The sequence below is a fragment of the Oncorhynchus nerka genome, linkage group LG9a (assembly GCF_034236695.1).
Source record: "Oncorhynchus nerka isolate Pitt River linkage group LG9a, Oner_Uvic_2.0, whole genome shotgun sequence".
NCBI classification, from domain to species: domain Eukaryota; kingdom Metazoa; phylum Chordata; class Actinopteri; order Salmoniformes; family Salmonidae; genus Oncorhynchus; species Oncorhynchus nerka.
In genome coordinates this window covers 43,449,287-43,462,546 of record NC_088404.1, presented here as the reverse complement: position 1 = coordinate 43,462,546, position 13,260 = coordinate 43,449,287, and the positions used below count along the sequence as shown (strand labels likewise).

The window sequence follows — 13,260 nt, the reverse complement described above, 5'->3', positions numbered from 1 at the left end:
ATAATCAATCCTCAAGGTGTTTTTCTAACATCTATTCGATAAAATATCCGTTGAGACAATTAGTTTTTCAGTAGGACTGATTGGAGTAATGGCTACCTCTGTATTTTACGCGAGAGTCACCCTGGGAGTCATCAGGTGACCACTTACGCAATGTAGCCGCCTATGGCTATTCTTCAACATAAATGTGTAAAACGACGTCACAATGCTGTAGACACCTTGGGGAATATGTAGAAAGCGTAAGCTAGTTGATGGCACATTCACAGCTCAATAGGGACTCATTGGATCGCAGCGCTTTCAAAATATGGGGCACTTCCGGATTGGATTTTTCTCAGGCTTTCGCCTGCAACATCAGTTCTGTTATACCCACAGACAATATCTTTACAGTTTTGGAAACGTTAGTGTTTTCTATCCAAAGCTGTCAATTATATGCATATCCTAGCATCTTGTCCTGACAAAATATCCCGTTCAAAACGGGAATGTTTTTTTCCAAAAATGAAAATACTGATTTAAAAAATGCTTCACAGCGAAAGCTCCACAAACGGTTTTTAGGTCACCACCAACCAAAAACCATTTTTCCAGCCAAAGAGAGGAGTCACAAAATGCACAAATAGAGATAAAATTAATCACTAACCTTTGATGATCTTCATCAGATGACACTCATAGGACTTCATGTTACACAATACATGTATGTTTTGTTTGGTAAAGTTCATATTTATATCCAAAAATCGTATTTTACATTGGCGTGTTACATTCAGTAGTTCCAAAACATGCAGCGATATTGCAGAGAGCCACATGCATTCACAGAAATACTCATTATAAATGTTGATAAAGTGTTATGCGTGGAACTTTAGATACACTTCTCCTTAATGCAACCGCTGTGTCAGATTTATAAAAAAAACTTGACGGAAAAAGCATAATCTGAGAACGCGCTCAGAGCCCAAACCAGCCAGAGAAATATCCGCCATGTTGGGTAGTCAACATGATTCATAAATAGCATTATAAATATTCACTTACCTTTTGATGATCTTCATCAGAATGCACTCCCAGGAATCACAGTTCCACAATAAATGCTTGTTTTGTTTGATGATGTCCATCATTTATGTCCAATAGCTTCTTTTGTTAGGGCATTTGGTAAACAAATCGAAAAGCGCGATCTGGTCCAGTCAGACAAAACTTTCAAAAAGTTATATTACAGGTCGAAGAAACTTCTCAAACTAAGTATAGAATCAATCTTTAGGATGTTCTTTTCATAAAAGTTCAATAATGTTCCAACCGGAGAATTCCATCGTCTGTAGAAAAGCCATGGAACGCAGGTCGCTCTCATGTGAAAGCGCGTGACTGAGAACAAGGCTGCAGGCAGACCCCTTAGTCAAACAGCTCCCATCCGGCCCCCCTTCACATGAGAAACCTGAAACAAAGTTCTAAAGATGGTTGACATCTAGTGGAAGCCTTAGGAAGTGCAAAATAACCCGTATCCCACTGCGTATTCGATAGAGATGAGTTCAAAAACTACAAACCTCAGATTTCCCACATCCTGTTTGGATTTTTTCTCAGATTTTTGCCTGCCATATGAGTTCTGTTATACTCACAGACATCATTCAAACAGTTTTAGAAACTTCAGTGTTTTATATCCAATACTAATAATAATATACATATATTAGCATCTGGGACTGAGTAGGAGGCAGTTCACTCTGGGCACGCTTTTCATTCAAAAGTGAAAATGCTGTCCCCCTATCCCAAATAAGTTTTAACTGACTTGCCTGGTTAAATGAAGGTTCAAATATATATATATACACACACATGCACTCTTATGTCCAGTGCGCACACAACATCATCAGAGTATATATGTTCAGAATAATTGTGAGCTGTGAAATTATATGGAAATATTGCCAATGCCAAACAGCAAACAAAATAAACTTTATTGGAGTTGGTGGGGTGGCTGGCTGCTGACGATTGTTTTTTAGGGGAGCACATGAAATCCAAGAGGCTTTGGCTCAATTAGTTGAAACATTGACTTTTGCGAGAATTTCAATAAGCAGTATTCACCAGCAGATGGTCGACCCTTTAACCACATTCTTTTCCTCCGTCTCCGGAAAGTTAGCTAAGGCAACACGAACAAACATACATACTTTTGTATATGTAGTGTATGTGGACACCCCTTCAAATGAGCGGATTCGGCTATTTCAGCCACACCCTTTGCTGACAGGTATATAAAATTGCGCATACAGCCATGCAATCTCCATAGACAAACATTGGCAGTAGAATGGCCTTACTGAATAGCTCAGTGACTTTCAATGTGGCACTGTCATAGGATGCCACCTTACCAACAAGTCGATTTGCCAAATGTATGCCCTGCTAGAGCTGCCCCGGTCAACTATAAGTGCTGTTATTGTGAAGTGGAAACGTCTAGGAGCTTCAATGGTTCAGCCGTGACGTGATAGGCCACACAAGCTCACAGAATGGGACCGACGCCTGCTGAAGCGCATAAAAATCATCTGTCCTCCGTTGCAACCCTCACTACCAAGTTCCAAACTGCCTCTGGAAGCAACGTCAGCACAATCATTGTTCATCGGGAGCTTCATGAAATGGGTTTCCTTGGACGAGCAGCCGCACACAAGCCTAAGATCACCATGCGCAATGCCAAGTGTCGGCTGGAGTGGTGTAAAGCTCGCCGCCATTGGAATCTGGAGCAGTGGAAACAAGTTCTCTGGAGTGATGAATCAAGCTTCACCATCTGGCAGTCAGACGGACGAATCTGGGTTTGGTGGATGCCAGGAGAACGCTACCTGCCCGAATGCGTAGTGCCAACTGTGAAGTTTGGTGGAGGCGGTATAATGGTCTGGGGCTGTTTTTCATGGTTCAGGCTAGGGCCCTTAGTTCCAGTGATGGGAAATCTTAATGCTACAGCATACATGCCATTCTAGACTATTCTGTGCTTCCAACTTTGTTTCCACAGTTTGGATAAGGCCCTTTCCTGTTTCAGCATGACAATGCCCCCATGCATAAAGAGAGGTCCATACAGAAATGGTTTGTCGATTTCAGTGTGGAAGAACTTGACTGGCCTTCACAGCGCCCTGACCTCAACCCGATCGAAAGACCTTTGGGATGAATTGGAATGCTGACTGCGAGCCAGGCCTAATCGCCAAACATTAGTGTCCTACCTCACTAATGCTGTTGTGGCTGAATGGAAGCAAGTCCCTGCAGCAATGTTCCAACATCTAGTGGAAAGTCTTCCCAGAAGGGTGGAGGCTATTATAGCAGCAAAAGGGGGGTCCAACTCATGCCCATGATTTTGGAATGAGATGTTCGGCCAGCAGGTGTCCACATACACTACATGGACAAAAGTATGTCTCATGTCTCTCAGGCGGTATATGCGGACAACAGCTAGACTAGACGAGCTCTGTTATTATTGGATGATTCATTCAGAGCAATATGACACAATGGTTTCTCCCCAACTAGACCGATATGGCCTCTCACAAGGCCTTTTCAGATGGGTGAAACAGTAGCAATCCCTGGACAGACACACAGGCTTGTTTTTCTCAATGATTACATGTTAAGGTAGGATCTGAGTTATCTGTAAAAACAAAGTATTGAAGCTGTCGAGCTTCAGGAGCCGGTGTTAGACTGTATTTTTTTTCTTGCCGATTAGTTACTGCCGCCCGTGCCCCACTCCTTATGAGTGTCCCTGTTTTTATAATGAAAAGCATGTTATATGGCTGGGGTTTCAGTCAGGGGAGGAATGGACATATAGACTCATACAGTCACAGACCACATTCGATAGCAGTGGAAATGTGTCTCTGTGAAACAGTAACAGTCGTTTCATGACCACATTCTATAGCAGTGGAAATGTGTCTCTGTGAAACAGTAACAGTCGTTTCATGACCACATTCTATAGCAGTGGAAATGTGTCTCTGTGAAACAGTAACAGTCGTTTCATGACCACATTCTATAGCAGTGGAAATGTGTCTCTGTGAAACAGTAACAGTCGTTTCATGACCCGGGGGGTTCTGGAATTTTGATCTGGTGTGATTTCCTCTTTAGATATTGGATGGTATATTATGAAGTTTGATATATCGCTGGTGTGTCCTTTGTCTGTCCTGTTTGTACAGAGATGCTGCAGTCGGACAGACAAAACCTACGCAGGACCCAGAGTGAGGAAACCCCCAGTACAGCCAGCGGCCCCCACGGCAGGTGAGCAGCAAACATACACATTTTAATTGACCTGTATACTATTTATACTTTGTTGTATTCATACCCCTACAGAGTACATACTGTATGAACAAACACTTTCACACACATGGTCATATAGATTCATTTCACAACTTAGATGTACAGAGACTCACTGTTTCTCTACCCTCTCACACATACACACATGCACTCACTCACACACACAAACTCTCAGAAGTCTAACTTAAAACACAAATATACTTCTTTGAGGGTAATGGTCAGTGTAGTGATCCAACACAGAGATGCCCTAATCAAGTCAATGATAAGGTTCAGATAGGGAGCGTGCCCACGTGTTAGACAATAGTCTGCTCTACTACAAAGCACAGATTGTATTTTATGGTATTTCCCTGAAAACATTAGAGGGCACTGCTCTGGACCTTTTTTTTTTCTTTCTTTTTTTCTCGAACCCGCATTCAATGGCTCCATCCATCTGCTCCCTAAAGAGGGGAGCAGTAGAAAGGGTGGTGTAGATGGAGGAAGGAAGAGACAGGAGTGCAGAGTTTTCTATGTCGTGTTCTTTTGTTGCTTCTGCATTCTCCCATGACGAGAACCATGCCCCAGTGTCGGGTGCTCAAAGTTAATATTTTCTCCTGTCCTTTTCCAAACGGCTGTTCCTCTGTCCCTCTTTTAGTATAGGTAGTTGGTGATTTTAATTTTTTTGCTGCAAAGACAGTTTCAGAAGCTTTCTAATAAAGTTTCCATTGATCATTTTTTTTGTAATCAAATTTTGTACTCAGAATTCCAATGTCTGGGGGGTAAAAACCGACATGTTTTCATTGTATGAAAGAAAAGCTGTATTTAGCTTCAGGAAGATTAGTATATTTTGAGAGAAAAAGGAGCTCACACTGACTCCTGTTTGTGCATGTGTGTCCCGGCGCCTTGTTGTGTGTGAGCTGTGCTGGGCTGCTTTTTAACATTTTCTTGGTCGTTTGGGTCATTCCTAAGCAGCACTCCAAAGAATCAACTGCAAACCAATTCTATATCTTTTACAGTAAAAATGCACATTTACATAAGTAGCTTTGGTTTACATCACGTTCATATTCTGTTCATTGTCACACAGTGTGAGTTGAGAGTTCAAGGGTCATTTTGTGTGTTGTGAGTGATCCTGACCCCTCCCCTGTTTCTGTCTGCGTTCTGGTCAGGACTCACAGACACTCTGCAGGGGGTTCGCGAGGGTGTTCCCCGGGGGGCTCTCTGACTAACGGAGAGCTGAGTGAGGACCAGTGTCCTGGGGCTTCTGGTCACCTCCGCTCGGCCAAGAACTCCCACAGCAGCCCTGGGAGTGCAGGTACGATAACCTTGGAGACAATAAAACAATTTTTCTGTCACTCTCCATTCACTTGACACTAGAATTGGAATAGTTTCATAAATCAGCTGTGAACTTCCATACTAAATACAAAGTGTTTTAATCATTATGACATGTAGCTTTTTGTTCCTGTGTGGATCAATCAACTCCTTTAACAACCAACCCCACAGGTAAAGTTGAGCTGACTGCCAACGGGCTGGAGAATGGCCGGAGTGGTCTGGCTCCTCATACACCCCCACCCTCCTCCCCGTCGGTCCGGTCCCCAGCCCCCAGCAGCAGCAGCCCCTCTCCTGGGCCAGACAGCACAGTCCTCCCCCCTCCTACAGAGGCACCCCCTGCCGGCAGCAACCCATCCACTGCTACAGAGCCTGTTCCAGAATCACTACCGAATGGGTAAGATTTTGCGTGTGTGTTTGTGTGACAGATGATTGGGGTTACGTTCAATCTCTCTTTCCTCACCTCTAACTAGACATGACCTATTATGCCTTCTGTCTCTCTGTCTCTCTCTGTCAGCTGGGAGCAGCGAATCCTGCCTCATGGCAGGGTGTACTACGTGGACCACAACACAAAGACCACCACCTGGGAGAGACCTCTTCCACCTGGGTCAGTCGGTGGAAAATGTTGAAATCCCAGTGTGGCCCTTGAGTCAAGATTACTGCCCACCCTTGGCCTACACACATTGACCTCTCCTCCTGCTACCATCAGAGAAGAGTGACCACAGTTAGCCAGCCCAGTGCATGATGGGAATGTCTCTCTGTGGAGGGGAGATGTTGCCGACTTGTGAACATTCCCTGTGAAGTGGGCCCAGCAGGGAGTGGCAGAATCCCCAACTTAGACTATACTATCCAAGTAGAGGAGTCCTTTACTTACAGTATATGCGTGTCAGGTCTTTAAGTGTGTGTTTTATGTGTTTGGGCATCCATACATTAGTGATCTCTCATCTCTTTAACAGGCTTTGAATCACCGGCACTGATTATTTGAGTCCAGTGGTGTTTCTCACTGTGTGCTGCGGAAACCCAGCTCTCTCTTTTGGGGTTACCAGAGCCAAGCCTTTTATTGCCTTTTTATTTCTGTGATTATTTATTGATTTTCGCTTCCACTGTGTTTGAGGGAAAGGTCACTCTCGCCCCATCTCACTTTTTCCACTGGAGGGAACGGGCCGGAAAACAAAAGTCCTTTCTTAGAAAGAGCAGATGTATGCAGCGCTACGCTGAGCCCATCCTGAGGCTCCATTAGCGTCTTGCCTCTTGGAGGCAGGGCTGGCTCTGTTTACAGCTGCAGGGTTTGGTGCTTAGTTCTTTGGCTGCGTATCTAGTCTGAGTTAGCATGGCGCTGCAGCCCATCGTAGTGCAGCTCAGATGAAAGGCGTGTGGTGCGGGGCTGCATTAATGGGCCTTGGGCTGAGCTCTTCTCTAGCAGTGTTGGGTTTAACTGCTCTCAGGTTCCCCCTCTAAGGACAGACTGTATGGGAGCTGTAGTACTGCTCTGTTTGATATAGTACGAGCCATAGTACTCCTCTGTAGGATAGAGGCTGGCACAATTATCATTTAACCCGGTAACCGATGGTTATGAAAATAAAATGACGGTCATAACCGTAAAAAGGATAGGGGAGCCATAGTACTGCTCTGTAGAGGACCTGTTCTCTCAGGGGAACAGCAGCACAGGGAACATCAGCACAGAGAACAGGGAGGGATTTTATGTTGTAGCTCTCAAAGCTATTTTTTTAGGAATTTCTCCTTTTTGAGTTCTGAGTGGTGTGTGTGTTAGCAAATGGAACTCTTTGCTGTTTTCTCTTCCAAATTCTGTTCTGGTTGAGTCAGAGATATGAGAATAGCAACAGCAGCCTCCACACTTGAAAAAACACTGCTGCACTTTGCTGGAAATGCGCTCATGTGTTGTTTTTATGTTTGTGTCTGTGGGATAATGCATATCTTAATCTTGTGTTTGTATATCCAGCCTTGTCTGTCTGTCCTGTCTGTCCTGTCTGCACATTCGTATGAGTCTCACTCCTCTCTCTCCGTGTCTGTCCCTCTCCAGTTGGGAGAAGCGTGTGGACCAGCGAGGCAGGTTCTACTATGTGGACCACAACACCAGAACCACCACGTGGCAGCGGCCCACGGAAGAATCAGTCCGGAACTATGAGCAGTGGCAGTCCCAACGCAGCCAGCTCCAGGGGGCCATGCACCAGTTCAGCCAGAGGTTCCTCTACCAGGTAACTCAAACTCAACATGAAATACTGTACTGTCTGAACTTCCTCTTTAGTCCCTTTATTTAGGTGTGGCCCTCTGAAAGCTTCCCCTCAGCAGAGCGTTCTTGGTAAAACGCAAGGGTACAAAAGGGCGTTCGTTGAGATAAAAATAATGAATCTGAAATGGGCGTTCCATGGTACAAACAATTACTGAAATGAGCCTCACTGTCATTGGGTTCTATTAAAACCTGCCTGCTCCCACCCAGGCTGCCTGACAAGCACAGTTCTGAGTCTCTTTCAAAATAACATCCACCTCCTCGTGTATTCTGAGTAACAATGGGTCTCTGAGAACTGGATAGCATGTCTGCTTCTGATCAGTGTTTCCGCTGCACAATGACCCCCAAAAAAAAATTGTATTTATTATTTGTTTTAATAGTTTCTCAGTAAAGTTATTTTTTTTTTTACATCATAGTTCTTCTACCAGACAATGCACATTCACTTTTACTCAGTAAATAGACCATCTAAAGATGATTTATCTCTTTGTGCCACTGTGACAGCCAAACCTGCCTGCGTGCGAAACACAGTGCACCCTCGAGAGAGAGACCCAGAGAGCCAGCATGACACTCACTGGTTCAGAATAAATATTAGGAACTTCATCATTCCTGTTCCTCAGACCTCACCCCTCACCTAGTCAAGTCTCACCCTTCCTCCTCAGCCCTCACTCCTCCCCTAGTCAAGTCTCACCCTTCCTCCTCAGCCCTCACTCCTCCACTAGTCAAGTATCAACCAGTGGCTTAGAGCAGTTTCACGAGGCTCCTCTCAAGGTTCCGAGCAAAGTATAATATACTTAAAAAATATTTAGTGGGTAGATCAGCTTTAACATTGCAGATTGATTGTGGTTTCAATGTAATTGTCAGCATAATTTCCAACCCCCCATTTGTTTGGTAAATATATACAGTATATACATTTTTTAAATGTTTATAATGTTCCTTTATTATATTCGCCTAACCTGGCCAAGATAAAGCAAAGCAGTTCGACACATACAACGACACAGAGTTACACATGGAGTAAAACAAACATACAGTCAATAATACAGTAAAAAAAAAAAAAAAAAAAAAACAAGTCTATATACAATGTGAGCAAATGAGGAGGAAGGGAGGTAAAGGGCAAAAAAGGCCATGGTGGCAAAGTAAATACAATATAGCAAGTAAAACACTGGAATGGTAGTATTGCAATGGAAGAATGTGCAAAGTAGAAATAAAAATAATGGGGTGCAAAGGAGCAAAATAAATAAATAAATTAAATACAGTTGGGAAAGAGGTAGTTGTTTGGGCTAAATTATAGGTGGGCTATGTACAGGTGCAGTAATCTGTAAGATGCTCTGACAGTTGGTGCTTAAAGCTAGTGAGGGAGATAAGTGTTTCCAATTTAAGAGATTTTTGTAGTTCGTTCCAGTCATTGACAGCAGAGAACTGGAAGGAGAGGCGGCCAAAGAAAGAATTGGTTTTGGGGTGACTAGAGATATACCTGCTGGAGCGTGTGCTACAGGTGGGAGATGCTATGGTGACCAGCGAGCTGAGATAAGGGGGACTTTACCTAGCAGGGTCTTGTAGATGACATGGAGCCAGTGGGTTTGGCGACAGTATGAAGCGAGGGCCAGCCAACGAGAGCGTACAGGTCGCAATGGTGGGTAGTATATGGGGCTTTGGTGACAAAACGGATAGCACTGTGATAGACTGCATCCAATTTGTTGAGTAGGGTATTGGAGGCTATTTTGTAAATGACATCGCCAAAGTCGAGGATTGGTAGGATGGTCAATTTTACAAGGGTATGTTTGGCAGCATGAGTGAAGGATGCTTTGTTGCGAAATAGGAAGCCAATTCTAGATATAACTTTGGATTGGAGATGTTTGATATGGGTCTGGAAGGAGAGTTTACAGTCTAACCAGACACCTAAGTATTTGTAGTTGTCCACGTATTCTAAGTCAGAGCCGTCCAGAGTAGTGATGTTGGACAGGCGGGTAGGTGCAGGTAGCGATCGGTTGAAGAGCATGCATTTAGTTTTACTTGTATTTAAGAGCAATTGGAGGCCACGGAAGGAGAGTTGTATGGCATTGAAGCTTGCCTGGAGGGTTGTTAACACAGTGTCCAAAGAAGGGCCGGAAGTATACAGAATGGTGTCGTCTGCGTAGAGGTGGATCAGAGACTCACCAGCAGCAAGAGCGACCTCATTGATGTATACAGAGAAGAGAGTCGGTCCAAGAATTGAACCCTGTGGCACCCCCATAGAGACTGCCAGAGGTCCGGACAGCAGACCCTCCGATTTGACACACTGAACTCTATCAGAGAAGTAGTTGGTGAACCAGGCGAGGCAATCATTTGAGAAACCAAGGCTGTCGAGTCTGCCGATGAGGATGTGGTGGTTGACAGAGTCGAAAGCCTTGGCCAGATCAATGAATACGGCTGCACAGTAATGTTTCTTATCGATGGCGGTTAAGATATCGTTTAGGACCTTGAGCGTGGCTGAGGTGCACCCATGACCAGCTCTGAAACCAGATTGCATAGCAGAGAAGGTATGGTGAGATTCGAAATGGTCGGTAATCTGTTTGTTGACTTGGCTTTCGAAGACCTTAGAAAGGCATGGTAGGATAGATATAGGTCTGTAGCAGTTTGGGTCAAGAGTGTCCCCCCCTTTGAAGAGGGGGATGACCGCAGCTGCTTCCCAATCTTTGGGAATCTCAGATTTCTGCCCTCCCAATTCATATTCATTATATAAATAGGCCCATTCCATTTTGTCTGGCTTGCCGTTCCAAATAAAGTGGAATGTATTTTGCTCATATAATTTTTGTAACAGTATTTTTATTGAAATTTCACAATTTTCACCCATATTAAGAGATACAACAACAGAGACAAAGCACACAGAACAAAAAGAAAAACAGCCCCCACTTACCCATATCTACGTGCATATACATACACATACATACATACCCATACATACACACATATACATATACCCATGCATATACCCACACATATGCATACATACACGCACGCACGCACACACATATACACACCCATACATACGTACACCATTTTCCTCTCCCCGCTCTGTGCTTCTCTCACCCCATCACCATCATTGCGTCCCTCAATACATACATTTTAAACAAACTTACAAACAGAAATTAAACAAAAAAGCTCAGTTTAAACCAAGAGGTTAGGTTCCACACATGGAACGTACAGTGTAGTTCTGAAATACATAGATCCCCGCCATTCTAAGAGAATCCTTGCAGCATAATAGCTGATACCTCAGGTTCTAGGTAATTTAGATAAGGTTCCCATACTTTGTAGAACTGGTCTGTTTTAGAATGCAATGTACATGTCAGATATTCCAGAGGCACCCATTCAAATAGTATCTTATGCCAGTCTTTAATAGAAGGAACCTTATCACTAATCCACTGTAAAAGGATGTTTTCCTCGCTGCGAAGGTAAGGATGTTGTAAAGCCTTCTTTTACAGACAGAAGTAACATGCCTACTAGGGAGACCTAACAGTAAAGAAACTGGGTCCAATTCTAGATCAACCCCTAGGATCTTTTCAATTTCTTGCAGGACACCAGACCAGTATCTTTGTATTTTGGTACATGACCATAAACAATGTGTTAGGGTGCCTGTATCAGTTTTGCATTTAAGACACTGAGGGAAGAGGAAGTGGGGCTAAAAGCATGTCTGCGATTTGGGGATATATGCAATCTGTGTATTATTCTTAATTGGATTGCTCTAGTACGGTTACATATAGATATTGTTTTTGCATATCTCCAAATGTCCTCCCACATCTCTTCGTCAATAGTAACAGACAATTCTTTCTCCCACACTTGTTTCACCCTCTGTGTGTTGACAGCAGAAAAGGACCTTAAAGTATCATAAAACAGACTTACAGACATTTTCCTTTGTGGGAAAAAAAGCATTCTTTCAATGACAGACATATCAGGGTTACCAATTAAGGTGGTGCTCTCCAGAATATAATGTCTTACTTGTAGGAAGCGGAAAAAGTCCTGCTTTGGGAGTCGATATTTCTCGACCATCTGCTCAAATGACAACAAAATCTTGTCAGCAAATAAGTCGTTTAGCCTGCGTATGCCCTTATTAAGCCATAAGTTAAAGCCAGCATCCAGCAATCCTGGACTGAAATCTGGGTTGTTAAGAATTGGGGTAAGAGCAGAGGTTAGTTTGGACCTTCCCAGGAAGCGTTGAACTGACCTCCATACTTTGAGTGTGTTAAGTGTAACTGGATTTATTGCAGTGTTCCTCTACAGACTTGAAACTTCTGAAAAATAAAAGATCCTGTAAGGGGTATTTTGAAAGAGAAGTCTCAATGTCTAACCAAATAGAGGAGTCATCATTTGTGATCCAGTCAGAAATATAACAAAGGTGGGCACACCATTGATAGAACTTGATATTGGGCAGGTCCAAGCCGCCCATAGAACTTGGCAGCTGCAATATTGCCATCTTAAGTCTTGGCTTGCGTTTACTCCATATAAAGGAACTTAGCCATCCATTTACATCCTTTATTACCTTATTGGGGAGTAATACTGGGATCATTTGGATTGGGTAAAGTAGTCTAGGTAAAACGTTCATTTTCAGGAGGGATATTCTACCCAACCAAGAAATGGGGAGAGAGTTCCAGCGCTCCAGATCCTGTCTTATTGTATCAAACAAGGGAACAAAATTGGCTTTGTACATTAGCTGGAATTTAGGAGTTACAAATATACCCAGATACATGAAACCTGAGGGAGACCATTTAAAAGGGAAGGGGGGAGAAGTATTAGGTACAGAGTGTAGGCTACCAAGTGGCATAGCCTCTGACTTAGTTAGGTTAATCTTGTAGCCTGAGAATTCACTGAATAATTCAATTATATTAATAAGAGATGTAATTGAAGTCTCGGGACTAGAGATGAATATCAGGACATCATCAGCATACAAGCTTATTTTATGGTGAACATCACCAATGAGCAGCCCCTGTATAGCAGGCGTTACCCTGATGGCCTCGGCCAGTGGTTCCATAACGAGTGCAAAGAGGAGGGGGGATAAAGGACAGCCCTGTCTGGTACCTCTGTGTATAGAGAAGCTATTTGACCGTAGCCCATTAGTTAGGACAGCAGCCTGAGGATCATCATACAAAACTTTCACCCATTTTATAAAGTTGTCCCCCAGACCAAATTTATTTAGAGCAAATAATAGGTAAGACCACTCCACACGATCAAATGCTTTCTCAGCATCTAGGGAGAGCACAAGACCATCTACAGCACTTTGTTGGTAGGCTTGAATTACATTAAGAAGCCGCCTGACGTTGTTGCATGACTTACGGCCCCTAATGAAGCCAGTTTGGTCTCCTTTCACAATTAGTGGCAATGAGTCCTCTAATCTTGTGGCTAGAATTTTAGAAAGCAATTTTCTATCCACATTCAGAAGGAAATTGGTCTGTACGAGGAACAAGACTCTGGACATTTTCCCTTTTTGAGAATAAGTGAAATGTTGGCTTCTC

At 43.5% G+C, this 13,260-nt stretch overlaps 1 protein-coding gene across 3 annotated transcripts in view; it reads left to right on the top strand.

Moving 5' to 3' along the window:
- Positions 1-13,260, top strand: part of LOC115134357 (NEDD4-like E3 ubiquitin-protein ligase WWP2) — a 49,365-nt gene that overhangs the window by 8,517 nt on the left and 27,588 nt on the right. For 2 of the 3 annotated variants that reach the window (XM_029668222.2, XM_029668220.2), the window contains exons 6-10: positions 4,101-4,191; positions 5,370-5,515; positions 5,704-5,926; positions 6,047-6,136; positions 7,571-7,745. In XM_029668222.2, coding sequence (XP_029524082.1) covers positions 4,101-4,191; positions 5,370-5,515; positions 5,704-5,926; positions 6,047-6,136; positions 7,571-7,745 — 725 coding nt within the window. The remainder of the gene's footprint in view (positions 1-4,100; positions 4,192-5,369; positions 5,516-5,703; positions 5,927-6,046; positions 6,137-7,570; positions 7,746-13,260) is intronic. The other variant, XM_029668221.2, reaches the window with a different exon arrangement.